Genomic DNA, 26,296 nt, shown 5'->3' on the forward strand with positions numbered 1-26,296 from the left:
ACATGATCGAAACAAAATTGTGAAATATTGAAAACGTCCGATATTTTGAAAACCTTATGATATCATCACGATTTTAAAATTTTTCATTAGCTTTCCGTGAAAGTGTCGCGATATTTTAAAATTAAACGGACGTGGGCTCCAACAGTGACGTGGCGGGATTAGGATTCGGCAGATGCCGCTGTGCCGACGCTGGTCCTAAAAACTCATCTCTGGCGCCAGTAGGGCCATCAACGGGTGGACGCGGATTTCCTGCGAAAGCCTTTCAGGCTATTTTATTTTATAGAGCAAACATTGGAGATTCGGTGAGAACCGTTGAAACATTATTATGGCCATAAAAGCTTTGTTTCAGGCTATTTTATTTTGTATTTTCACTTCATCCATGTGGTAATGACCTTATAAACGGTTTGGGTGGCATATAAACATCAAGGTGGACCCCAAGAAGGTTTCAACGGTAGGCATTTCTTTTCCCAATTTTCCCTCTGGTGTGGTCCACTTTAGTTTTGGATCCAACACATTTTTGTTCACTTGTACTAAAATTAGCTCCCCAAATGGATGAACGGAATATATTTCCCAGAAACATAGTGGTGGGCCCCACCCATCATCCTTGCGCAGGAACTTCCTGCGAAAGGCTTTCGCAGGAAATCCGCGTCCTCAACCGGCGGGGCCTGGTGTAGTCACGTCCCAAATTTTGAAATGTTTTGGGCTGGGCCGTTGGGCCAGGTCTATTCAAAATTCTGATTTTTCAGGCATGAGCCCAGCCCATTGACACCCCTACATGTAGAGTTGTACATCTAGTTGAGTTAAGGGGAGCTCTAGCTTGCTCAGCTCGGCTCAGCTCATTTCTATGACTACTTCAGCCTGCTCAGCTCAACCTTCAAGCTCAAAATGCTAGCTTAACTTGACTTGATTGTTCAAGCGAGCAATTTGAGTTGGAGTATGAGCAAGTTGTGTTTAGCTAAAGCAAGTCAGGCCAACCTAACTTACTTCAAACCTTTCAATTTGTAAGTCAAAATTTTAAATCTCAATTTTGAAATAGGAAATTTTTCTATATTCAAACAATTACATAAATTAAAAAGAAAAGAAAAAAAAAAAAACAGAGATTAGATGTATGTCCTATTATTGAGTTGTGAGAGAAAAAGATGACGTATTTTGAACAGCTGAGTTTCGAGTCGGGTAGGTCGAGCTGATAAATGGAGAGAGAGAGAGAGAGAAAGAGAGAGAGAGAGTATGTGTGGAGCTCTGGCAAGCACGAAGGGTAGAGCTTGTTAGAGAAAAAGGGAAGGAAATGGTTGGGCAAATTGTTTTAGTTTTTTTTTAAAAACTATATACATATTACTTGATCCAAGCTTGAGTGAGCCAAGCATGGACTCAAGGTTCGAGTTGAGCTCCGCTCAACTTTGGCTCGTTTCCAAATGAGCTTAGTTATGAGAAGCTTGGCTCACTTCAAGTAATGGTTCAAGCTGAGTCAAACCAAATTAGATCAAGCCAAGCTGAGCAAGCTTTTTAAGTTAGCTTGGCTCATGTACAACTCTATCTACACGCGACCCAATTAAATGGGAGCTGATTGGCCGTTACCCTAGTAACACCTTAGTGGGCGTTACCCCAATTGTGTGAGGCCCACCTTGATGCATTTGTTGTATATCCCCATTGTCCATATGTTTTTCCATCTCATTTTAGGATGTAATCCTGAACCTTAAGAAGATCCAAACGATCAAGTGGACCATACCACTAAAAACAATGATGAATGACCATTTAAAACTTTTTATGGGCTATAAAAAATTTGGATCAAGCTTATATTTATATTTTCCCTTCATCCAGTTCTTCTTGACATTATCAACAGGTTGTATGTGAAATAAAGATTACAAAAACCTTATGATGGGCCATTTGAAATTTGTAATGATGAGGCATTCAATCACCACTTTTTCTTATCACGTGGACCACCTCAGATTTGGATCTGCTTATTTTTGAGACCATGACCTAAAATGGGATGGAGAAACGGATGGACAGAGTAGATATGTAACACATCATTGAGGTGGGCCCCACGGTAAGGGTAACACCCACTAAGGTGTTACTTAGGCAACACCTAATCCACTCCCCAATTAAATCTATAGTGGTAGGGGACGGGGATGTGGTACTATTCATATTTGTATCAATATTGGTACAAGTATGACACAGCCGGTTTTGATTGGATGACAGGCAACACTGTTAGAGATTGGGCATACTAAACATATTTAAAAGCTGTTCCATCAAATGGTATTCGACTGGCTGCATCTTTGACAGCCCAAGGTCTGGTTGAACAATAAGCCACTGGTTGAGATGAGGCCCACACAAAGAATCCTTGAAAGTGGTTCAACTCATCATGTACTTGGCTGGCCCCATCTCATATTGTAGCTTACTGTTCAATCAAATCATGCCATATATCATCCTGGTAGAATATCAATAAAGGGGCAGTATGGAATCGGTGCCCCAATGGAAATCTCATAGAGGAAATGAATAGCCAAGGATGGAGATGTACTAGGTTCAGGTCAAACTTAGAGACTGTTTGGAATACGGGATGAAATTGTACATTATGTGGAGTTGACACCAGTATTATATAATGATTGTGTGTGGAAATACCATGGTATTCTGACCGTCCAAACTCACCTTTGGATCAAATTCTTCCTTGGGTAAAAACATTGCAATAGTTAAACCTGTGTTTGGCAGACCATGGAACTATAATGATGGACTAAATTTTACAACTGATGTTGGTCACCTGTATGCATATGCAATTCCATCATCACGTGTAAAAGGTACATGTAGATGGACGGCATGGATAAAACATATACATCAATGGTGAGCCTATAGATGAGTGGATTTTGAAATTCACCAAAAATCCCACCATTTTTTCTGCCAAGAGTGGATAATATGACACCTGGATTAATCCAATCATTCCTATCATTTTCAAATGGCGATTTAACTTACATTAGACCAAATGAAATTCCGTGCCACCTAATTCCACATTTTGAATAGGTCCTTGAGGTATTAAGACAGAACAAACAATGTGTATTGTACCGTATCCATGCCCATGTCAGACTTGAAATGGGCACCTGGGGCGACTTTTCGGATATTGGGTAGCTATCTACGATGGAATTCTTTTACTTAAGAATTAGATTTTATAGAAAACTCAAATAACATATGTTTATAGTGGAGCATCCCAATTTCATGGTTAGGCAGGCAGCTTGTTGGATCAGTTGCATGACATACAAACTGCATGATGAGGCGACCTTGGTGGACAGGTGCACTACATGCACCAGTCGACAGGTTGGATGACATACACAATACACACATCACATGGGTCCCACATGCAAAGTGTTGTATAAGCTTATCCCGCATTGATATATGTAGAGGACCTAGCCTCTTTTTCTATAGTTTTCTGAATTAAAGTGTCAATCGATATAGATAAATTAATAACTGATGATTATAAATTAATTGGGATATTGAGGGCATATATATGTCTGTGCGTGTAATTGGGTTCAGGTCAGGTTTAGGGTATGGATACAACCTGGAGTTGGGCACCGGAGGACTTGACTGGACATACTCAACTCAGCAGACTTGATCCAAACCAAATCCGAGTAGACTTTGTCCAATCCGAACTCAAACCTAGTCGAGTTTGAGTCACCTAGTAACTCGCCTCGAAATCCGACTCGGTATTACTTGACTCGATCTGACACACGCGCGCACACACACACACACACACACACACAATGGTTAGGGTACTGTGGGGTTCGTGGAAATAACAGTTGCTGGAGATGGATTCTGCAAGGGTATATGGCAGATCTGGCAATGGGCATATGGGAAGATGCAGATGCGGAAGGACTGGTCGTAAATGGGTTTTACAGCGGGGCCCAAAGAAGATGAGGCTGATGGTTGCAGAACAGTCGGGCCCAAAAAAGATGTGATGCTGAGGCAGTAGATTGCAGCAAGGCAGCCACCAAGATTTGATGTTTCAGATTTGACATGCCGTGTAGCTGATGTAGAGGCTGCAATTCGGGCAGATGAACCTAGGTTATGAGCTGTGATTTTAGCCTGCAAATATCCACTGCACCCGACCCGACTCGGTACTTGTGACCGGGTCCAACTCAGTCCAGGTTAGTCTAGGCCAGACGTGGACTCGGATTGGGTCGGGCATGCTGGCCTCGGTACCGAGTCGGGTCGAGTTCAGGTCGGGTCTATTTCAAAACCGGGTCAAGACGGGTCAGCCCTAACTCGGTCTGACTTAACTCGGTGCCCAGCTCTAGGTACACCCATACTAAGCCATGTTTGATCACGCTTTACTCGTTGGACCTACCCAACCCACTGCTCGTTGGGCCTACCCAACCCATTGCCCCTCTTATGAATAGGATCATGTATGGGAGCAAATGGGTCTGGACTAGGCAGGTCAAGGAGAAGACTGGCACCCACCAGTTGTTTATAGTCATGTCAGATCACTCCTTTAAGTGAATAGCAGTTGATCAGATGGGTTCCACTTTAAATTCCCTAGTAACCAATCAGGCAGGTATTCTAATTAAGCTGGCCCATGGGAAATAGCAGGCAATGATCCACAGCACATGGTAGACTATGTCGTTGGTAAACAGTTTTAGCACATAACACAGATTATTCCATCATAAAATGGCTTTCTTTTCAAAAGAAATTTCATGTGCCCGGCCCAACTATTTGGGAGCCGTCCACAGATCTTCACTTCTAATAAGTAGCCCATGGTCAGATGACCCAGCGCCATTGCCAGTTGAGTATGGTCAAAAGAATCCCAGATTAGGAGATCCAGGCGACCTCGGATCATTTTTAGTTGATTGCGGACCACCAGTATTTCTCTTCTTAACTCGTGTCTCAAGGCCATAGATCCAAAGGTTAACAATTTCATGCTGAGGTGATTTTTGTATCGACCAACGAAGGGGAAAACAGGCCAAGGTCAGGATAACCAAACCCTGGTCGCACTTGTCAGAACTGAAAACCCACGCATACAATGCAAATATGGACACCACTGCAAAATACATGGCCGCGCTTCAACTACACAGGCCATGAATCATATAACCATCTTCCCAGATCACATCAAATAGGAAAGCCATGTCCATTTCATTTTGAGTAGAGAGCACTGGACAATAACGTAAGAAGGGAAACAGCCAGACTTCTTCAGAATAAAAACCCTCTGGATGTGGAATCCAAAGAAAAAAAAACAAGGATACAAGGGATGATCTAACCATCCCAAACAGGTTGTCGGGGCATCAGAATCCTCTTAAAAGAAAAGTCAAAGAACAAGTAAAATGCATGCACCGACTATTCAAGAACACAGAAACATGTCGGATGCTGGGTACTTCTTTGGAAGAATATTGGAGGCAGCTGTTCCACATGATTCCATTTCAAAATCTAACAGCATAACAATCGCCAAATCTTCCCAATAAAATACCAAACATCTGCCATAATACTAACTTCCATATTTTGGTCGGTAATTCTAACTGTAGCGGCAGCAGGTAGGTGGGTGATTAGTCCTTCCTGAGATCTGTGTACTCTCGTCGAATACCTCCAGCATTTACAATGACTATTTCTACCTTATCTCCCTGCACAAGTCAACAAACTGCTAATTAAACAGAGCAAAAAAAAAATGGAAAATGGAAAAAGGAACAGGCTGCAAAGAAAAAATCATGATGCTCCCAGCTCCGACAGGTATGTGGACCATGCTAGACCTGCGGATGGGGAATGCCCCACAAATCTCCCAGATGATTGGTGGTCCCCACAAATGGCCAGGGTATTCCAAACTGATGGAAATTTTTTGGGCATCCCCTATCCACTGTGAGGGTGCATAGATAAGCAGCTTGGATCACCAAGCCATGAATCACACATCTATAGACTGGAAGCATCAGGACCCAATAGTTTCCACATCTTCATTTGCAATAAAAGAATAATATAGGATCTGAGAAACTTACAGTGTAGATATCCCTTTCGGCCGCAGATGCAAAAACATCCTTAACCATATCAACTGCTTCCGACTCCGACAGCGGAGTCACCGCATCCTGAACACCCAAGTCATTTTTCGAGGTCAAATCTTATAAAAATAAATTATAGGAAGGCATGGAGATTTCAGCCACACAAGCAAAGTTGGACACCTCACCACAGCAGGTAACAGAAGGGGGCTTGGAGATTTCAGTTGGTTATCCAGGACAGGCATGATGAGGGTAGAACCAGAACCTTGGGAGCTGTATCCGACTCTTTCATACGATCCAACTGCATCGTATGTGAAGACACAGCCCTTTCCTGAAGTGGGAATTAAAAAGACAGCTGCAATTGTTAGAGATAACCGATGGTTTACATATTGGCATTGTGTTGATATCTTCACCTTCGTTATCAAGTCCCCCTAGGACATTGAAAGCATAGTATGGGAAGAAACGCTTGTAGTAAAGCGTGTTGGAGAGGAGCTGAGCCATTGCAGGGCAGCTCATTTGCTTATTATGTTGATGCTGATAGATCTGCAGCACCACGAAAGTGAATAGGTTAGCAAATAATTTAGCAAGTCACCAGCATTCTTGGTGGCTAAAAGTATAAGGACGGGGCATGGATATAAGGGTGCCAAAGAGTTGGGTTGGGTTTGGATCGAGTCAAGTCAGATTGAGGCTGAACTATTTATTAAAGAGGCCCAGAATCCAGGCCCAAGCCTCCATGACCCGAGATGAGATGACCAAGACCAACCTATTAGGAAATTCCTAAGGGCTTGTTTGGCCTTGCTAGAAAAATTGTGTTTTTCGTGATTTTGATTCTGAAAATCACCTTTTTAGGCTTTAGGTGCGTTTGTTTAGCCACTTAATCAATTTTAGAAAAACAATTTTCCAAATTTGCTTCTTTTTTTAATGCAGCACATAGCCCCCCGTTTCCTACAGTCGTTTTCGCTTCTACAAACTTGTGGAAAGCACTCATAAAATCGAAGATCTCTCTCTCTTGTTGGAAGGTTTGTTAATTGCAGACGAGTGTAGAGCCATGCACATTCACATATGTGCCATCATGGCAGACAGGTCTGAGATTAAATCCATCCACCTGTTGGTTTGACCATGTTTTCCCTAAAATTAATCTGGTCCACTCAGAAGGTGGGCCCCAATATTGGATTACAGTGAATGGGTTAGAAAACTTCAGACCAGTGTTATAGAGCCGTACATTTGTGTTGCAAACTGTGGCAGGTGGATCAACCTAATTCTTGGGCTAAGGTATGAATATGGCAGTGCCTTTTCTAATGGATGGATTGGATCTCAGACCTACACACCATGATGACGAACGTGTGACATGTACATGAGTTGCATTGTACACATGCGTGGGCTTAGCAAATCTCCACTTTCAAGAAGTTGGATGGACACGAGTTAACTACAACCCCTACCTGCAGGTTGTGGGCCCCACCAAGATGACCATGCGACATCCACTTCGTCCATCTATTTTACCATATCATGTAAAGGGTGTGACTCCAAAAAATGAGGTGGATCCGAGACTTTGGGCAGGCCACACTACAGGAAACATTGGGGATTCAACACTCACCATTGAAACCTTCGTGGGGAAACATTGGGGATTCAACACCTTTTCACATAGCAATTCTCAAGAAACAATTCTTGAGAATCAATTTTGCAATAGCCAGAAACCCCAAACAGGTCCTAAGCTTGTCTTTATGCAAGGTTCCACATGTTACCACAAAAGCACAAGTTCACCACCACAAAAGCAAGTGCCTGCTTGTGAACATTTACTATCTCACGTGCATGCACACTTGCACATGTGCGTGCACACAGAAAACATTTACTATCTCACACACATGCACACTTGCATGTGGATCCTTGCTCTTGCTCGGGTGGTAGACTCTCGGGAGTTTCAACACCCGGTCAAGGGTTTGAGTATCCATAGGTGGTGAAAGCCCACTATGGCGTGAGTGTGTGGGGGTGTATGTGCATATGTGAAAATAAATAAATAAATAAATAATGCACACTTGCATGCACACAGAAAAACATTTACTCCCTCCCTCGGATTATAAGTCTAGAACAGAGAGAATACAGACATCCTCAACTTTCGGGAGAGCTGCCCATTCTTGGCATGATTTTTTGGGTGCTCAATGCCAATCTTATCAGGGAATTGGATTGGGGAAAATGCAAATTGTAGCTAGCTTGAGTTTTTTGGGTGTCTTAGGTCCCCCTTTTCCTCTTTATTGAGGGTCTTAGCTCGCCCTTTTCCTCTGTATTTTCCTTCTTTTGGTTTTTTATTTTGTGATGTCCAGAGTTGTTGGAGGAATATGCCATCCATGACCACATAGAGTCAATCAAAGGATGCATCCAGGAAACACAAGTTGGCTGATCAAAGATCTAGACCATCCAACCATCCATATTCCACCCCCCCCCCCCCCAAATCAGTTCCAAAGGAAGTCCGAATGAGACAGAACTCGTTATGTTTGCAAGCTATTGAATAAGCTTTCAAACAAGCCCAAGATCATGCTAGTCTGACACCGTTTGAGTTACAGCCAATTTACATAAAGCCTATATGGGGGTGACAGAGTTCAAGGGTATCCTAGTCATTTTTAATATTTTAGTGAAATAGATCATTAGGTTTAGAAGCAATGCATGTTTAGGATTGTATTATAGTTTCTCTTGACTTAAAAGAAGAGCATGTATACATTTAAGGATTCTTTGCTGATTAGTTTTGGCAGTTTTTTATTAGTTATTGTGGAATATTAAAAGAAAAGAAAAGAAAATAAAATAAAAGTAGTTTGTTTGGACTGTAGCATGTATTTCTTCCCTTTTGGCATGTTCTGCCCACAGTAGAAGAAGAGCGGCAGTTATTGATTGTAGGTTTTCAACCATGGTCCATTTATTATTATTTTCTATTGCATTTGTGAAGAAGCTGTGATTTGGTCTTCAAGAAAAAGGTACATGTCTGACCAGAGATTCTCCCTTTCCGATTTGGTTACATCAAGTGATGAGAGGGTAACTTGTTGTGTTAACTATTGTGTGCTTTTTCTTTCTTCCTTTTTTTATTTCTTATTAATAGACTTCTTCACCTTTCAAAAAGAAAGGTACATGAATGAAAAGGCTCAAAATCGCTGTAACAGGAGGCTACGTCTTGGAAATCAATAATTTGCAACCTTAACTACAAGAAATAGCTTGAAGTGGGTGCACGTGAGGAGGGAATTGCAACAAAAGACGGGAAATAAGCTATTTCTTATCACCAAAAGCTCATGTGAATCATGGAAATTTGCAAGAAGAGGCCCATGGTAGAAGATTCTTCAAGAGTTCATCTTTTGTTAATCTATTTATCATTTTTTCTTTGAGAGATCTAGTAGGGCATTTCAAGCGCAGTCTTGACTCTTGATGAATCACATGCCTCTCTTGCACACAAATCACTTGCAAATAAAGTAGCCCGTTTTCTGCATCACATTACTTGAACTTTGCCATACAGTAAATTGTTTTGATTATTTAGATTTTCAATTTGTTAAATAAATTATTAGGGAGAGTTAAATAACCAACACGGAGAAAAAAGAAAAGCTCAATGGAACCTCCAATTTCCCAATATTGTACATTTGATATGCATCTGCATGACAGGCAATCCACATGGAAACATGAAAGTAGATAAAATTTTGACACATACATTTAAACGCATTCAGCATACTTTAAGGCAAGAAATTTCTGTTAGTATGATGGAATTTGTACGCTTTTAAATCTTCTAAGCTTCTAACCACTCACCAAGTGCCTGGCTGCCAAGTTCTTTTGAAGGGCTTTCACGTCAGCTTGGAAGCCCGAAGAAGCCATTACACATTTGTCTGCTCTGCAAGAACATCAGCATAACCACATCATTTCAAGTTATCATATCTCCATCACAGCAAGAGAATAATTAAAATTAAATTCCATATTTAAATAGTGCCCCATGCAGTAAAGGTAATGAAGACCAAACTTGCCTAATTTGAGGACTTGCATTTTTTTTTCTGTATTTAAGAAGAAAGGAATAACAAATTAACGGATGCAACTCCATTATATCATAAACACTACATGCACTTGGATTATTCTTAAACACAACTTTTCTTTAGCTTTGGCCTTGCTGCAATAAAATCATCATCATTTCACAAAAAAGAATAAAAATAAATAAAATCTATTCACTTTGGGTAGACACCACCAAAGGTAGCCCATCTATCCTAGCAGAATTAGAAGTCTTGGTATATTGGTTGACTATGTTGACACAATTTAAGCAGGCATAGTGGCACTAGTGATGATGCAGTTCAGGGGAAGATAGTAGAGCTAGTTTCGTAGCTTAGCAGTCCTTGGCAAAGTACAGCTACGACACCACATAAAAACTATGAACGGACCTTTTTAATGAATTGAGCTGCTCTTCTTGGCATGGCATCAATGGCAATGCATAGGGAGATAGCAGAAGGTAGAGCTAGTTATGCTGCTTAGCAGACCTTAGTTGAGTACGACTATGATACCTCATTTATACTCCAATTAGGTAGTTTTAGTGAATTAAGAAACATGGCATTAAAAAATGGTTACATAATGGTAACGGTTGGACCCGTCATGCGATACCGGACTGTAACACCCATTCTAAAAATATATATAATTAAAAATTGCCCATAACAGCTCTCTAGTGGCATGTAATGGGCCAATACATGCTGCTAACAGTCCTATATCGGGCCAATGCATTTTCTTCCTTCAAAAGAAATTGACAGTTACAAGGCCATATGGCCATTACAGCCCATACCGTAACAGCCATAAGGCTGGCCATTACGGTCACCATTACCATTATTGAATATCTTGTCAAGAAGCTCATTTCAATTTTGATCCAACATGGCATCAGATCAGTTACAGTGCGCAGGGAAACAGTACAGCTAGTTATGTGGCTTAACTTCTTCTTCTTCTTCTTTTTTTTTTTCGTTTTCTTCTTCTTTTTTTTCGAAACATAGCATAACATTCCTCCTCTTTTTTTCATTTTTCTTTTTCTTTCTTTCTTTCTTTTTTTTACGGGGGGGGGGGGAGGGGGGGTTTGGTTATGAATCAATTTATTAGGCATGGCCAAACAAAACAAAGCCGAAAGAAAAGAAAAGAAAAATGAACCCTTAAATTACGGAAACAACAATTGTTTCTTTTAGCCCAAATCTCCTAAAGAACAGCGAAGGGAATGATCCTCCACCCACTAGAATTCCGCAAGGTCAAGGATACCCACAATCAAATGTCCAAAGCACAACAGAGGAAGAGATGATCGATTGATTCAGCTTCTTAGAGGCACATCAGGCACACATTGGTCAAGATCATATGCCCCTTTTCCAAAGATTATCAATGGTAAGGATTCGGTTCTATCTAACCAAACATGTGAAGGCTGCTACTTTAGGAGGAGCCCCATAGAACCAAACAACTCCCGAATGACAACAATTAATAGAAGCAGCAGGACTCATGAGGGACCTGTAGGAGGACCACACCAGCTACCCAAGCTGGCCAGGCTTCATACTAGAGTCTTCCAAACCTGGAGAGGGAATATATCCCTGCAAACGAGACAGAAGAGTGGTCAGATCCAGGATTTCACAATCAGGAAGATTCCTCCCAAACGGAGGAAGCCAAACACTTCCCTCACCCTGGCCAAAAAAGCAATTCACCATGAAAATATCCGCGACAAGACAAAGAGCAGCCAAGGCCGGAAAGGCAAATTTGAGGAAGGAGCCGCCACACCATATATCTACACAAAATCTGATTCTCTCCACATCACCCACAACAAAATCCAAGCCATCGAAAACTTTTGGGGCAACCCTAACGATCCATTTCCAAAGAAAGGACGAATGGTAGAGGGATGAAGCCTTTGTCCACCAACCGAAACGGTAGTAACAATAACCAACCTCTAAAGGCTAGAGTCCTCCCGCCCAAACCTCCAAGCCCATTTATCCAAGAGAGCCTCATTGACCAAATCGAACTGCTTTATGCCCGCTCCCCTTCAAACCTCTTTCCAGTTTAAAAGTGGGAATTTTGTAAAGGAGGATCCCTCTTGCGAAAGGAATTCCCTTTGGAGCTTATCAACTCGGAGGAGAACTGATTTTGGGTAGTGAAATGGAGACATATAATAAAGGGGCATATTGGAAAGAGAAGACTTAATCAAAGTAATTCTGCCTCCCAACAAAAGGAGCTTGCTTTTCCAAGGGAAAGTTTCTGCTTCGTACATTCAATGATCTTATCCCAAAGATGGCAGGCAAGTTTCCCCACACAAAGAGGAAGGCCAAGATAGGTAGTAGGGTGGGACCTCGCACTGCATGCGAAGGACTTTGTCTATGCCGGGCAAAGAGCTTCCTCCCTAGAAAGATTAACCTCGAAAAAATCGCTTTTAGAGAGATTAACCTTCATACCTGAAACCACTCCAAACCAGCATATAGTCATACTCAGAAAGTCTGCCATAGTGTTATTAGCTTCACAAAACAACAATGTGTGTCCTTAGCAAACTGGAGATGACAGATACACTTAGGAAAATTTTCAACCAAGAAACCCCTAAAAAGGCTCACTTCCTAGCCCCTGGAAACCATGCAACTTAAAGCTTTTGAAACGATAACAAATAAGATAGGGGACAAAGGATAACCCTACTGGAGACCACGGGAAACACTAAAGAAACTGAAAGACGATCCATTAATGGGCAACGAGAACCTTGCAGAAGATGCACAGGAGTGGATCTAGGCCCTCCATTTGTCCCAAAAACCATTCTTCAAGGTCAAGCTTACAAACAACACCTGGCCTACCTACCATTTGGCAGGAATCAAGACATTCATGAGCTATCAAGGCGTTGTCAAGGATCTGACTCCTGAACACAAACGCACTTTCGAAAGGAGAAATGATCTTTGAGGGTACCGATCTCAATCTCTGACTAAGAACCTTAGGTAAGATTTCATAAGAACTGCCTATAAGGCTAATAGGCCGAAAGTCTTTAAGATTCTAAGCACCCTCCAACTTGGGGATGAGGGCTACAAGGGTACTTCCCATTTGAGAGGGCAGACAGTTGGACTCAAAGAAATTCTTCGCAAAACCTAACAGACCCGACTTCACCAAATCCCAGGAAGACCGGAAAAAGGCTAAAGGGGAGCCATCAGGTCCAAGTCAGAGACAATTGCCTTAATCTTGTCCAAAATGATTAGCCTCTCCAAAGAGGCCGCATCCTCCTGAGATGAGAGATACAATCAAACTCTAAGTCATCTATGTTCGAACACATCAAACCCTCATTCAACAGTAGGTTAGGGTAGTATTTGACAATGGAACTGGAAATATGGTCTTTGTAAGCCACACTCTCACCATTAACCATAAGGGAGAAAATACGATTTGTGTGCACCCTGGCATTGGCAATCCCGTGAGAAAAAAAAAAAAATTTGTGTTCCGATCGCTCTCTTTGAGCTAGATTGACCGATGACATCATTTTATTTCCTTCTCCTTAAGCCGAGAACAATACTCAGAGGTATACTTAGCTCAAGAAGCCAACTTTTCTTTCAAGAGATAACCTCCCTCTTCCTTGACATCCAGCGCTTGAATTGTATTTGGGTTTCCCTCTGGCCAAAGATCTCGCAGTGCCAGGCCTTAAGCTTCAACTTCAACATCTGTAGCTTCTTGAAAAGTTTAAAACCCGGGTGACCCTCAACCTCAAAAGATGACCACTAGTCCGAGATCAAGGAGTGGAATCCCTACATTTTGGGCAAAGCAAGCTCAAATCTCAAGGATTTCGGCTCCCAATCAATTTCATCAACTTCAAAGAGAACAGGACAAAGGTCTGAAACTAGCTTCGGCAGGCCTCTTTGGCAAGTAAACGGGAACTGTTGGACCCAACTTAGAGAAACTAGGAACCTATCCAGTAAGGAGGATAGAGTTGGGGAAGAGTGACCATTTAACCATGTAAATTTGACATCCATATGAAGGTCTAGCAGCTCGTGTTTACCAGCCTATTCAGAGAACCCCTTCATGTAGAGATCATCTAAAACTCATTAAAAATTTCATGATCAAAATGAACAATATTCAAGTCACCTCCTATACACCACAGTAGATGCCATTTTTCCCCAACAAAAGATAATTCTTCCCAAAAGGAACTGCGAAGAGATAGCCAAGTCAAGCCATAGACATCAGAGAAAAACCAGACATCAGAGAAAAACCAACGAAAACCAGAAGACACCTCCTGGAACACAACGTTCATTAAAAAAGGCTCGACCAACTATCCTCCTTTTGCCAGTAGATTAGATCCCACCTGCCGATCCCTCAGCATCGAGGGTCTCCCATTCTATATAGATGGAGCAAATGATACCCCTATTGAGATAGCCTACAACTTGGTTTCCTGGATCATGACCAGTTTAACTTTGGAACAAGAGCGCATTTTCTTAACTCGAGACGACTTCTGGGGGTAGCCCAACCCTCTAACGTTCCAAATTGACCCCTCTTTCCCTTCTCTCGTTCATAGGTATGACTTCGATAAGGCCATCCAGAGTCAACCCTAGGTTGACGAGCTCTTTATTACCTATCATCGATTTAGGAGATCCCTTTGGGGGAACCTTGGAAGCAAAAACACGAAGACCCCTTTTTGCCACCAGCTAAAATAAGGTGATGTAATAATCTGTCCCTATTGCCAAACACCACCCTTAGGAGTCTTTCAACATGATAGACCGCATCCCTGACCCATCTTTTCCTTTTAATTGTTTTCACTAACCCCTCCAAGAGCCCCACCGAGATGGCAGAGGGGGAACAAGTTCCTTGATGGTTCATAAGGTCATCTAGACATAAAGAAGCCCTGATTAGGGAAACATATAGACTATAGAGTTTCCACCGTATGGCCCTAAACCATACCACCCAAACGCACCACCTCAAGCCCATCTAAATCCAAAAGGAAAGGAGAAGGGGGACTCTCAAGGGAGAAAGCAACCAATGTTCAAAATATCGATATCGCGTTACGTATCGCACTCTTGGGATACGGATACGTAACAATTATTACATGGGATATATCCGTTGTATCGCGTAATGTATCATTGTTGTCGAAAACATGGGGAAGCATTGGAAATTGGTCAAATTTTTCAATGAAATTTTAGCGATTGTTAAAAAAGACCTCAATACACACATATCAAAACATTACAAAAAAACAAGTGCACATAATAGGTTTTCTTTGTATGAGGTCCTAATTTATGCGTTATCTAACTGAATTGATACAAGTATCTTCAAAGTTTATTCATATAATTTATAAATGTAAGAAGACGTGTGGAAACACAAGCAATACATTCAAAAGAAAAGGAAGAATAACTAAATCAGGTTACATGTTTGATTTTATGTTTGGACACAAATATTGCAACCAATTTGCGAGAAATTGGATTTTTTTTCAATTTTCCACAACTCGGTCCTTCTCCTCCAAATCTCAAAATTGAAGCTCTCAATCCATGATTTTTTCATGCAAAACATGAAAAAACATGAATTTGTAACAATTCAACACTAATTTAACATGATTTACAAAAAAAAAAAAAAAAATGTTCATCGAATCGAACATGTGGGATATATCCCACTACTTGTGCATTTCGTATCGCACAAGTGGTATACAAGAAATATCGTGGGATACATTGGCAAATATCGTCGATATTTAAAACACTGAAAGCAATTAGCGAAAGGACCTCCAATCTTAATAGACTAGATGCAAGGAGAAACTCCAAGACTAGAGAAGGAACGATTAGGATCGAGAGGCGCTCATAAAGAGGAGTATCGAAAACATCTGAGGATGGGATGGGAGAGGGAGAAGAGACCAAAACTGAATGGGAGAGGAGCACTCTAAAAAAGATGCGTGGAGCTAACCCAAGGAGACAAATCAATAGGGAGAAAATCTTATGAAAAGGGAGATGGGTCAAAAGAGGAGTCATCTCCATCCAGGCTACTATCAATAACCAACATCCTTCAAGAGATTAGTACACGTGATCGAGCTCAAGCCTGCGTGTCTAACATTCGAAAGAGTAAAGAGATACATCGTCAGTAGACATGATATTCGCCTCCCTTAAGCCTCCCAAATCTGACAAGGAGACTACAGCTACGCTCGAGAGAAAACCAAACGATTAGGATCCAAAGGCGCTCACAAAGAGGAGTATCGAAAACATCTAAGGATGGGATGGGAGAGGGAGAAGAGACCAAAACTGAATGGGAGAGAAGAGCACTCTCAAAAAGATGCGTGGAGCTAACCCAAGGAGACAAATCAATAGGGAGAAAATCTTATGAAGAGCGAGATGGGTCAAAAGAGGAGTCATCTCCATCCAGGCTACTATCAATAACCAACATCCTTCAAGAGATTAGTACACGTGATCAAGCTCAAGCCTGCATGTCTAACATTCGAAAGAGTAAAGAGACACATCGTCAGGAGACATGATATTCGCCTCCCTTAAGCCTCCCAAATCTGACAAGGAGACTACAGCTATGCTCGAGAGAAAACCAAATGATTAGGATCCAAAGGCGCTCACAAAGAGGAGTATCGAAAACATCTGAGGATGGGATGGGAGAGGGAGAAGAGACCAAAACTGAATGAGAGAGAAGGGCACTCTCAAAAAGATGCGTAGAGCTAACCCAAGGAGACAAATCAATAGGGAGAAAATCTTATGAAGAGCGAGATGGGTCAAAAGAGGAGTCATCTCCATCCAGGCTACTATCACTAACCAACATCCTTCGAGAGATTAGTACACATGATCGAGCTCAAGCCTGCATGTCTAACATTTGAAAGAGTAAAGAGATACATCGTCAGGAGACATGAAATTCGCCTCCCTTAAGCCTCCCAAATCTGACAAGGAGACTACAGCTACGCTCAAGAGAAAACCAAACGATCCTTTGTTCGAACACATATCCATCACAATAAAAGAAGGATGATTTATTGCCTCAAAAGACATTGAGAGAAGGATGACACATGTTAAAGGAACATCAATAGGCTTTAAAGAATAGTCCTCCATTGCCCTCATGTCAACGCCCAGACTAGAAAAGGAGGGGATAGCCGGCATGCCCTCTTTAATGAGCTCGCTTCGAGTTTGACACATATCCTCAATAGTTAAAGGAGCCTGACACGCCACCTCTAGGAGAGAAGAAGGGGAGACAACACCTACAAAGTCAACCGCTACAGCTCTGTCTCTCTCAAGCACAATAATATTCTCTTGATATGTGGCTGAAACACCGCTTGAGGCAAGCCTCGAGCCCTTAGATACATTAATGATGGGAGGAGAAATCGCCACGATGAGAGGGGGCTACAAGATATCGCTACGAGATGAGAGATCCCCACAAGATAACCATCTCTAGTCGTTCATCAATGGCATCAGGTGGCGACTTTCTCTAAGGCACTCTAGAACACAAGGAAGGAGCAAGAAGCCAACAACCAAGACTAAAAGTGGGCGAAAGGACAGGTGTCTGCTGAGCCAGGGCCTGGTGTCCCACACCTGTGATAGGTGCAAAGTCAGACACACCACTCATCCACACACGAGTTGGGGCTGGGGCACATGATTCACACAAGAGACACTGGATTGGGTGGTCCACAAGGCAACAAAAAGAGAACCATTGTCAACTCCAACGGGGACTGATGGGGGAGGCGAACGGAAACCACCATTAGCATCCATTAGAGCTTGCCCAAATGACTGCAAAGGACCCAAACTGTCTTCACTAAGCACCTTGATCACAATGGAATCCTCCCCTACCTTGACACCACTGTCATCCTCTTCACTCAGATATAAAGTATTAGCAAGCGGAGCTTTTCCCATCTCTCAGTCGCCTGGTCCACTAGAATCACCTCTCTGGTACAAGAACTTAAGGATAGGAAAAACTCTTCAAACCAAAGCTCTAAGGGTACTTCCGAAAAAAGGAACCGAACATTCGCAGACCCAATTTTCAATCAATCTGCCCATTTGCAAATGGACTCCATTGGGCCAACTCGATGGAGGAGACCTGTAAATATCACACCGTCAATATTTGCAAAGGAAGGAAGAGAAACCCAGACTGTTGAAGGGTTGAGGTGCCAAAGAAGCACACTGTCCCACCCCAAATTACAATAAAACTCAAACCAGATAGTGAAATCGAGTAAAGATAAACCCTAACACAAAGACACGGCAGCACTTCATTGGAGGACTTCCCTAGCCTTAGACAAGACACCTCGAGAAGCTATGATAATAGGAACCTCGTTAATTGACCTAGAAACTGAGGTGGAAGGGACAACCTGCGGGCAAGGGGGAGCAAGATCCACCGGTGGAGGGTACAAAACCCTTAAAGGGCTTCCTTATAGGATATCGGGCCCCCAGAGGGAATCGAATCTCCCTCTGCCACTATCACAAGGGGGGAGGGGGGGGGGGGCGCATTAGAGACCTTTGATAGTGCGGAAGTTGTCTTCATCCTCATCCATTCTCATAAAGACAAAAGCCTTTGATGGAGGCCGAGCTTTTCACCCTTGGAATGACCACTTCCCTAACCTTTCCAAATCTACCAAACACGTGAGAGATGAATCTCCATCCATTCTTTTGGGAATTGGTCCACAAAGAGGGTTGGAAGTTCTCTCAGTGGATCGAATCCCTAGAACCAGGACTTAGGTTTACTCTTTTTACTCCCTTTACCAACCAGGATCCAACTTCTGGAATCTTCTTCCCAATCGAACTCTAAAGAAGCATCTTAACAATAGGAGTCCTAACCTCCGCTTCTCAGATGACAGCTCCTAGGGGTTCCATCGTCTTCTCTTGAATCTCCTCCTACCACCACCACACCTTTACCTTTATCATTTGTCACGCAGAAATCATTTGCTCCTCTTGAAGAGGCATTTCACTTTCGTTGAGAAGCATATTCCTGAACAAAATCCCCATCAAGCTCCCTCGAATCGCCAATGTTGTCGTGGTATCTTCATAGCACTGTCGGATGCTTTGATCCTTGAGAAGGGTCCCTCAATCTAGCTCTTCTACTATCCCTAGATGGAACATGGGAAGGATTTCGACCTTTGGATTGATCTTCTCTGACTAAATATCAAGCTTCATTACCTTTAGATCGAGCTTCTTTCCCTTTAGGTCGAACTTCTCTACCTTTGGAACAAGTCATGCTTGCTCTCTCTTTCTTCTGTTATTGAATCTTGAACCTTGGATTTTGAATTTGTACCTTGAATTTCAATAACATATTAACCTGATGCAGCCTCACATTCCTGAACAGATTACAACTACAATACTCCCTATATATTACAAATGGGTTTGTTAATGTATTTTGCCGTAGTAGGTTCATGCTCTAGCCGGAGATTGCCCAATACTTCTACAAATATACCACCCTGCTGCCTTGTCAGCTCATGAGGAATGTGAATGCCAAGGATGTCTTAAGTAGCAGCCATATCAGTAGTTTATTGATTATCAATGTCAACCACCATGGATCCTGATTCCTTCTTAGAACTCACGTGATTGCATTTGAATTATCCACCCATAAAAATGAGTATTCCAAAAAGCTTAGAGCTGAAAATCTATGGACCTTCCAAGAGAGCTTACATCTTGGCTTCATTCGCTTTCATACTAACACTACCACACAAACAGAACAGTATCCCCTTGCTGTCAAGAAATGCTCCACAAATATCCACTTGCTGCGTGTTTATTACTTTTGCACCGATCACATGTGGGTTCGCCCAGAAATCAGGTTGGTCAGCTCATCAGGTTGGCCACACATACATCACACAATATATATGAACTCTCAATCATTTTTTATAACTGTTCTTTCTTCTCTTACATGTCTAGTCCACTTGAGAAGCAAAGCAGTCTATTTTTTACCAGGGCATATCCATAGTGGGCCAAATATGATGAACGGCCTCGATCTCACTCACATGTGCCATGCTTGCACATGTGCAATGAAGAAAAACCTCAATGATAACTGCATGGACCTCGTTAGGGCCTGTTTGTGTGCCACTTAAAAATGAGTTCATCTCATTTTAGTTAATCGCCATTATGTATTAGAGATTAATATTTATTTTTGGGAAGGATAATCTTGATGACCAAAATCATGATCTCTAATTGAAAATCACCTTAATTAAATAAGATGACGTTATTTTTAAGTGGCATCCAAACAGGCCCTTAGTGCTTTTCTCAACTAAAGGCTGGCAACGTGCCCAATCAGTACCAAACAAATTCACTGAGGAAGGGGTGTCTAGGGCTGAATTATTTGATTACTAGACAGTAGCCTCGCAGTCCTGATTCTCCTTTGGAGTTGCAGTCTCTTGCTGCTTTTTGCCTCCCTGTTTTTTGCTCTTCTTTCTGCTTGATGAAGGACAGTAGAAGTGTGAGTGTTAATGTTCTAAGTTGATTGTATCTCTGCTTTTGAATTTTAATATATTTCTTGGCCTGATTGTCCATCCAAAATTTAAATAAAGAAAAGAAAAGCTAACACTTTCTTTTTTTATGAATAGCAGCACAAATAGCTTACGCTGCTCTTTGTCAGTAAGCATACTTGTTCAGAAACAACATTTTCATGCACCATTTTTCACAATCATAATATACTAACCAGCTTCCTGATGTACCGTTTATTGCAAAAAAATAGGAAACATGGTCCCGCAGTAGGGTCCATTTCGAAGCACCCACCAAAGGGGTATTTGAGGCATGAACCCCCTTTCAGGCCAAACCGGGTTTTTCTATGTGCGTTTGGATGCAATTTGTAAACCCCCATTTCCCCATCCCGCTTGACAAAATAGGTGCTAAAATGCCAATTCAACAAAAACCAATCCAACTGGTTTTGGTTGAGTCGACCAGAAACAAAGGCTTGAGACCCCCCTCTCCAGAAACCCCTTTTGCACAAGTGCATCTAGACAGGCTGAGGTGTTCAAGGTTTGCAGTTGCAGGACACACGTGGTAGCCAGATATTGGGTTTTGAAATCACGGTACTTCCATTGCAGATAGGAATGTCTTCCAGTCAGACTATAAACAATTTCCACTGCAATAAAAGCGGGATTTCATCATATCAACATTCTGCCAAACCCGCCCTGAATTGGGCCAGTTTGCAGCACAGATCATGGTGGTATGATCCATTGCATCTCACTATTATAATAAATAATTAGAAATAAGATCTATGCAAAGCTTTTAGGTTGATGAAGTTATATGCAGATGCAATATCGGGCCAGTAGGTTTGATCCGAGATCTAAAAGACTCAAAATTCAACTAAAACTCAATGGTGGCCCAGGTCTGAGTTGACTCGAACCTCGATCCATTGCAGAAGCTATTTTTCACAATTTACGCTAGAATTGTCGAATATAACAATATAATCTAATTCCAGGTGAAACTACTACTTAAATAGAGAGACAGAGAAAGAGCGAAAGGAGAAGAAGAATAATTTCGATCGATGACAAATAAAGACCAGAAAAGCAAAGGAAATCGAATTGGAGAAAAAGCCTTACAGTTTCGAGATCTTCGAGTAGTCGCGGGTGAGAATGCTGTAGCCGGTGGACATGCGGGTGTCAGCAGCGATGACGCAGTAATCAGCACCTGCGATTGCGACGCATGTACTGGAAGAAGATGCAGAGAAGGGGATTTTTCAAATGCGTTAGGGTTTCTGAGAGAGAGATATCTTTTGGTTGTGGAGTGAAGGAAGAAGCTTACCCTCCGTTGTTGTCGTAGGGGGACCAGTTCGCTTGCTGTTTGGTAGCCATTGCTTTTCTTGATGGATTGATTGATGGCGGAGAAGAGAATGTTAAAAAAGGGATGATTTTTAGGGCTGGGAAATGGAGGTTCGCTGCTCTTATTTCTTGCCTGTACTAGTTTCTTGGCTATCAAGAAAGGAGGTCTGCTAGCTCGACGAGGCACTTCCCCACGCACGTGCCTTCTTGGTACCCGTGTGTAAGAAACGTGGAAATTGGGCGTGTCCGCTCATTCGACGGGCCAAACGTGGATAGACGGCGGCCTGTGCTCGGTGCAAACGTGGGGCCATCTGATGAGTGGACACATTTAAGCAAAGGGTACTCACTGGCCTTGGACATACTGATGAACGGCACGGATCTTGGTGGCCGAGCTGGGTGGGTGGCAATGGGTCGGGTCAGTCATACCGACCTTGTCAGTTCGAGTCGCTGATTCAAAAAACCACGGCTTGCAATGGGTCGAATTAGTGGGAGGCTGACCCGCTGGCTAGGCTACCACCAGCAGCCTCACCGGACCAACTCCTTGAATTGTAACCAGGCTCGACTTGCCTGGACCAGGCTTGCTACTCTCAACCTTTGTTGTGGTTCAGGCTCAAAGCAGCTGCAAGTGTTTTAACCATGGTTTTAATACTTGGACGGCTCTGATGCGACTCAACTCAAACTTGGTCGGACCCATTCTGGTTCAATAAAACAAATCAGTCATGTCACAAATTGGGCAAGCCACGACTGGCCCCTGGACTGAACCATTCGGAACGAGCCGCTGAGTCTTTAAACCGTGATTTTAACCTTTTAGGTCCGGATGATAAATTTCTATACAAATGCTTTATTTCATGGTTAAGGTTGGGTTAGGTCATCTGGCCATGCCCATTGGGTCACCTACGGTTCAATCCATGCCCAGCTGGTTTTCAAAATGGTCCTTATTTTCTGGCTTGACAGACCATAGCTCAAATCCAGCGGATCACGCCAATCAACCCACGCTTATGGCCACCTCCACCTGCATTTCAACTAGGTATGGACCCTGATGCATTTTTATTTTTTTGGGACTACAGGTCACACGGCCACAGCTGCATTGAGAAAAGGGTTCGTTTTGCTGAGTTGCACCATCTTGCTGAATAGGCAAGAGTCATCAGCAGGGCTGGCCCGATTCGAGTCAGTTATGGTCTGAAATACTAGTCCAGAGGGCTGGGTCTGTGCCTAAAATTTAAGCGTGTTTATTAATTGGGACCCACCTGAGCCACGTCTAAGATCCTGTGAGTCTCGCTTTTTTGTCACTTATCATGCATCGTGAGGCATGCCTAATGAACAACACAGCTCTTGCACAAAAGTGGGTGGCCAGGCTCGAGCTCGTGCTGAAGTCAGGCTTGGGCTACACATCCTTGGGCCCATTTATTTTGGGCCTTCATCATCTGCACCAAGCCTGGACCTAGGATTTCCATGGGGACAAGACTGGGCGAGACCTCAGCTTGGCCTGTTGAAACCTCAAGGGTGTGTTTGGACCATAGAATTGAATGGTATTAAATTGTATTAGATAGGATTAACATTATTATTGCACAATGATTGCATGTCTGCAAATTCTACAAATTCTTCCTACGGAAAATATTGGATTAAGCAAAATCATGTTTGATGGACCATGGAATTGTAATCAACAACCAAATTCAAAACAGATGTTGTTCACTTGTACACGTATGTAACTAGAATGTCACGTGTAAATGGTATATATGGATGGACGGCATGGATAAATGCATGTTTTAATGTGGGGCCCACATGTGTAGTGAAATTTCAAAATCCATGAAAATTCTGCATGGGACCAAATGCAATTCAATTCTATGAGACTAAATGAAATTCCATCCCACCTAATCCTAACCTTTCACATTCTTTCCAAATGTTGGATAGAATTGCATGGGATGAAATACAGTAAACCCCACCTAATTCCCTAGGTCAAACGCACCTAAGAGTTCAAGCTGAACTTTGAATGGACCAAATGCTAATCAGGCATAAAATCAGGACTCTTGAGGGCAGTTAGGGTTTCAGTAAAAATAAAAAATAAAATTCCTGCATGCCAAGGGTGCGTTTGGACACACCGTTGAAAGTGGTGTTGGACAACTAAAACCTCTTTTGACCCAAACCACTTTTATGATGTGCTTTGGAATCACTTCCGCAAACTCCATTTGATGCCAACTCATCGGCTTTGGTGCTGAAAAGCCCATTCCTTGTAAACCAATCGGATAAGTTTGGGAAAATCCGCCTATAACAGGAAATCCCACTTCCGCATAATTATCTAGACCTGCTTAGCAGAGGCATCCTTTGATGTTAAATATCATTTTGAAGTGTCTTTTGATGTTAAATATCATTTTGAAGTTACTTATCAGTTTGTATTGTGTGTTAGAATGCACTTTAACAAAATCCCTTTTAATCCCACACTCGATTAGATAAACACTACAAAAGTGCACTTGGCAAGTTGCTTGACAAAGCAGCTGGAACTGCACCGTGAACTTTGTACTGAGCACATCACTTGGAAGGCCGTAAAAGCCACCTAGGAGTAGAAAGCGAAGAAATAAAATAATAAAGAAAATATGAAATTCGGAATCAGATTTTCTTTATATCGTATCTGAAATGAATCCCATCTATTCATTTCTTTGAACTTCTCTAGACTGGACTTTTGGGTTTTTCAGCCATGCCAGCTAACGTCTCCCTTTTGCTATAATTGGCTCTGCAAAATTCTAATGGCTTGTTTGGACGGTTGAGTATCCTGAAAAACTCGCATCATTGTATTTTATCATTGAATGGAATGGAGAAGCTACTCACATTATTGTACTTCATCATTGATTGGATAGAGTCAGTTGTCAAATCATGATAATCCTTCAATCACGGCTAGATTTGAATGGGAGGAAGTGTGTTGATGTGGCATAATTTTGTAGGCTCCACTAATAATGTACGTGTTATATCTACGCTTCCCATCTATATTGCAAGATTATTTGATATAATGAGGGACTACACCACATAAAGCTATGGGGATTGAACGCCTACCATTGAAAACTTCTTAAGGTCCACAAAAGTGTTGGATCAAGCTCATATTTGTGTTTTCCCCTCACCCAGGTCTGTGACCTTATGAATATGTCGGTTGGCAAATAAACATCAGGGTGGACCTTAAGAAGGTTTCAACGGTGGGTGTCATTGTCCTCGCTACTTTCTATGGTGTAGTCCACTTAAGCTTTGGATCGGTCTCATTTTTTGGGTCATGCCCTAAAATGATATCACAAAATGGATGGATGGTATGTATATAATGCATATTGAAGAATTTACATCCACATGCATCCAACCACAATACATACTTTGTATGCATATCCATGGCCAGAAGTGGAGTTGTGGGAGTGGCACGACACATGGTAAATAACCCATTTTACTTCTAACTACTGTGTTAATGATAATCTTTACTCATTTACGATTGTCAATCACTTAGGGCCCATTTGAAAGCATGGACTTGGAACCCCTTGGATTTGAAATCCTCCTACTCTGTTTGGCACCTTATATTCAGAATCAACTGTAATCCAAAGGTAGCTATGCATAGTATATTTACACAAGTTTGGATTTAATTACTAAATCAACTTTAATATCTCTAATTAGTAAACGTATGTAATGTTTGACACAATGGTTGTAATAAGCCTTCTAAAATATATACTTTGCCCGAAAACGATGAAATTCCAAGTGTCATATGGGTCACAAGCACAAGATTACATGACTAACTAATGTTTTTAACCGATGATTTACATGGACAATGTTTGGACGGCGCTGCTCATCATATTAAAGTAATTATAGTGATGTAATCTATAATCTAATTATTTTGTGATATCATTAGTGGGCCATGTGTCTAATAGATTAAGAGTCTAGTGACACACATGTTACACAAGCAACTCTTGGAAGGATTTTAGATGTAATCCAAGCCTTCGCCTTGGATTTGAAACCCCCTCTTTTTGAGAGGAGATTTGAAATCCCCTCCAGTTCCCTCAAATCCCCCAAATTTATGGAGCCAAAGGACCTCTAGTTCAAACAGGCCCTGAAGGAGTCTATGTTTTGACTTTAGGAATGACTTAGAACTAGTCTGAAACCCTTGATGGGTGTGAACAGGCATGTGAAGGCTCTGTCACAAGTGGCAATTTAGGCCAAGCTAGCCCGCGTTTGAGGCAAGCAAAAGGTTGAAATAATGGATTACAATCCTGAACTAGTTGGCTGGATTTGGGCATGAAGCCTAATCCAATCTAACCTATTTAAAATCCATTTGCTTAGTATTTGGATGGTGGGCCAGGCCAATTCGAGATGGCAATGGGCCAGACTCAGTTCTTCAAACCACTGGCTGTACCTAGACATGCTCTTTATCTAGCCCCATTTGCCACCTTAATCATGAGTAATAACTATGGTGGGCCAATCCACGGGACTCTAGCCAATCCAGCTCAAATCAACACCCTGGCTCAAGCCTTGCATATTGGTGATTTGACATAGGAATGAACATGATGAGGTCGATTACCATCCTTCTTAAGGATAATTACTCCAAATCCACGAAACTTCTCAGGACTCGTTACAGACTTTTCGAATCCACAAGGAAAAAGCAAGAAAATTAAAAAAAAATAATTATAAAATTTGTAATTTGATTGGTTTTTGACTAAGGTATCTCTTTACACCATTA

At 42.0% G+C, this 26,296-nt stretch overlaps 1 protein-coding gene across 1 annotated transcript; it reads right to left on the reverse strand.

The window, feature by feature from the left end:
• Positions 1 to 5,141: 5,141 nt before the first annotated feature.
• On the reverse strand, positions 5,142 to 21,747 carry LOC131248401 (proteasome subunit beta type-1). The gene is made up of 7 exons (XM_058248677.1): positions 21,581 to 21,747; positions 21,379 to 21,486; positions 9,732 to 9,813; positions 6,368 to 6,497; positions 6,143 to 6,285; positions 5,958 to 6,044; positions 5,142 to 5,591 (listed from the first exon to the last, which is right to left on the reverse strand). The coding sequence occupies exons 1-7, from the start codon at positions 21,628 to 21,630 to the stop codon at positions 5,517 to 5,519; spliced, it is 675 nt and encodes a 224-aa protein (XP_058104660.1). The 5' UTR covers positions 21,631 to 21,747; the 3' UTR covers positions 5,142 to 5,516.
• Positions 21,748 to 26,296: the final 4,549 nt, after the last annotated feature.

This window comes from Magnolia sinica, chromosome 6 (assembly GCF_029962835.1).
Source record: "Magnolia sinica isolate HGM2019 chromosome 6, MsV1, whole genome shotgun sequence".
NCBI classification, from domain to species: domain Eukaryota; kingdom Viridiplantae; phylum Streptophyta; class Magnoliopsida; order Magnoliales; family Magnoliaceae; genus Magnolia; species Magnolia sinica.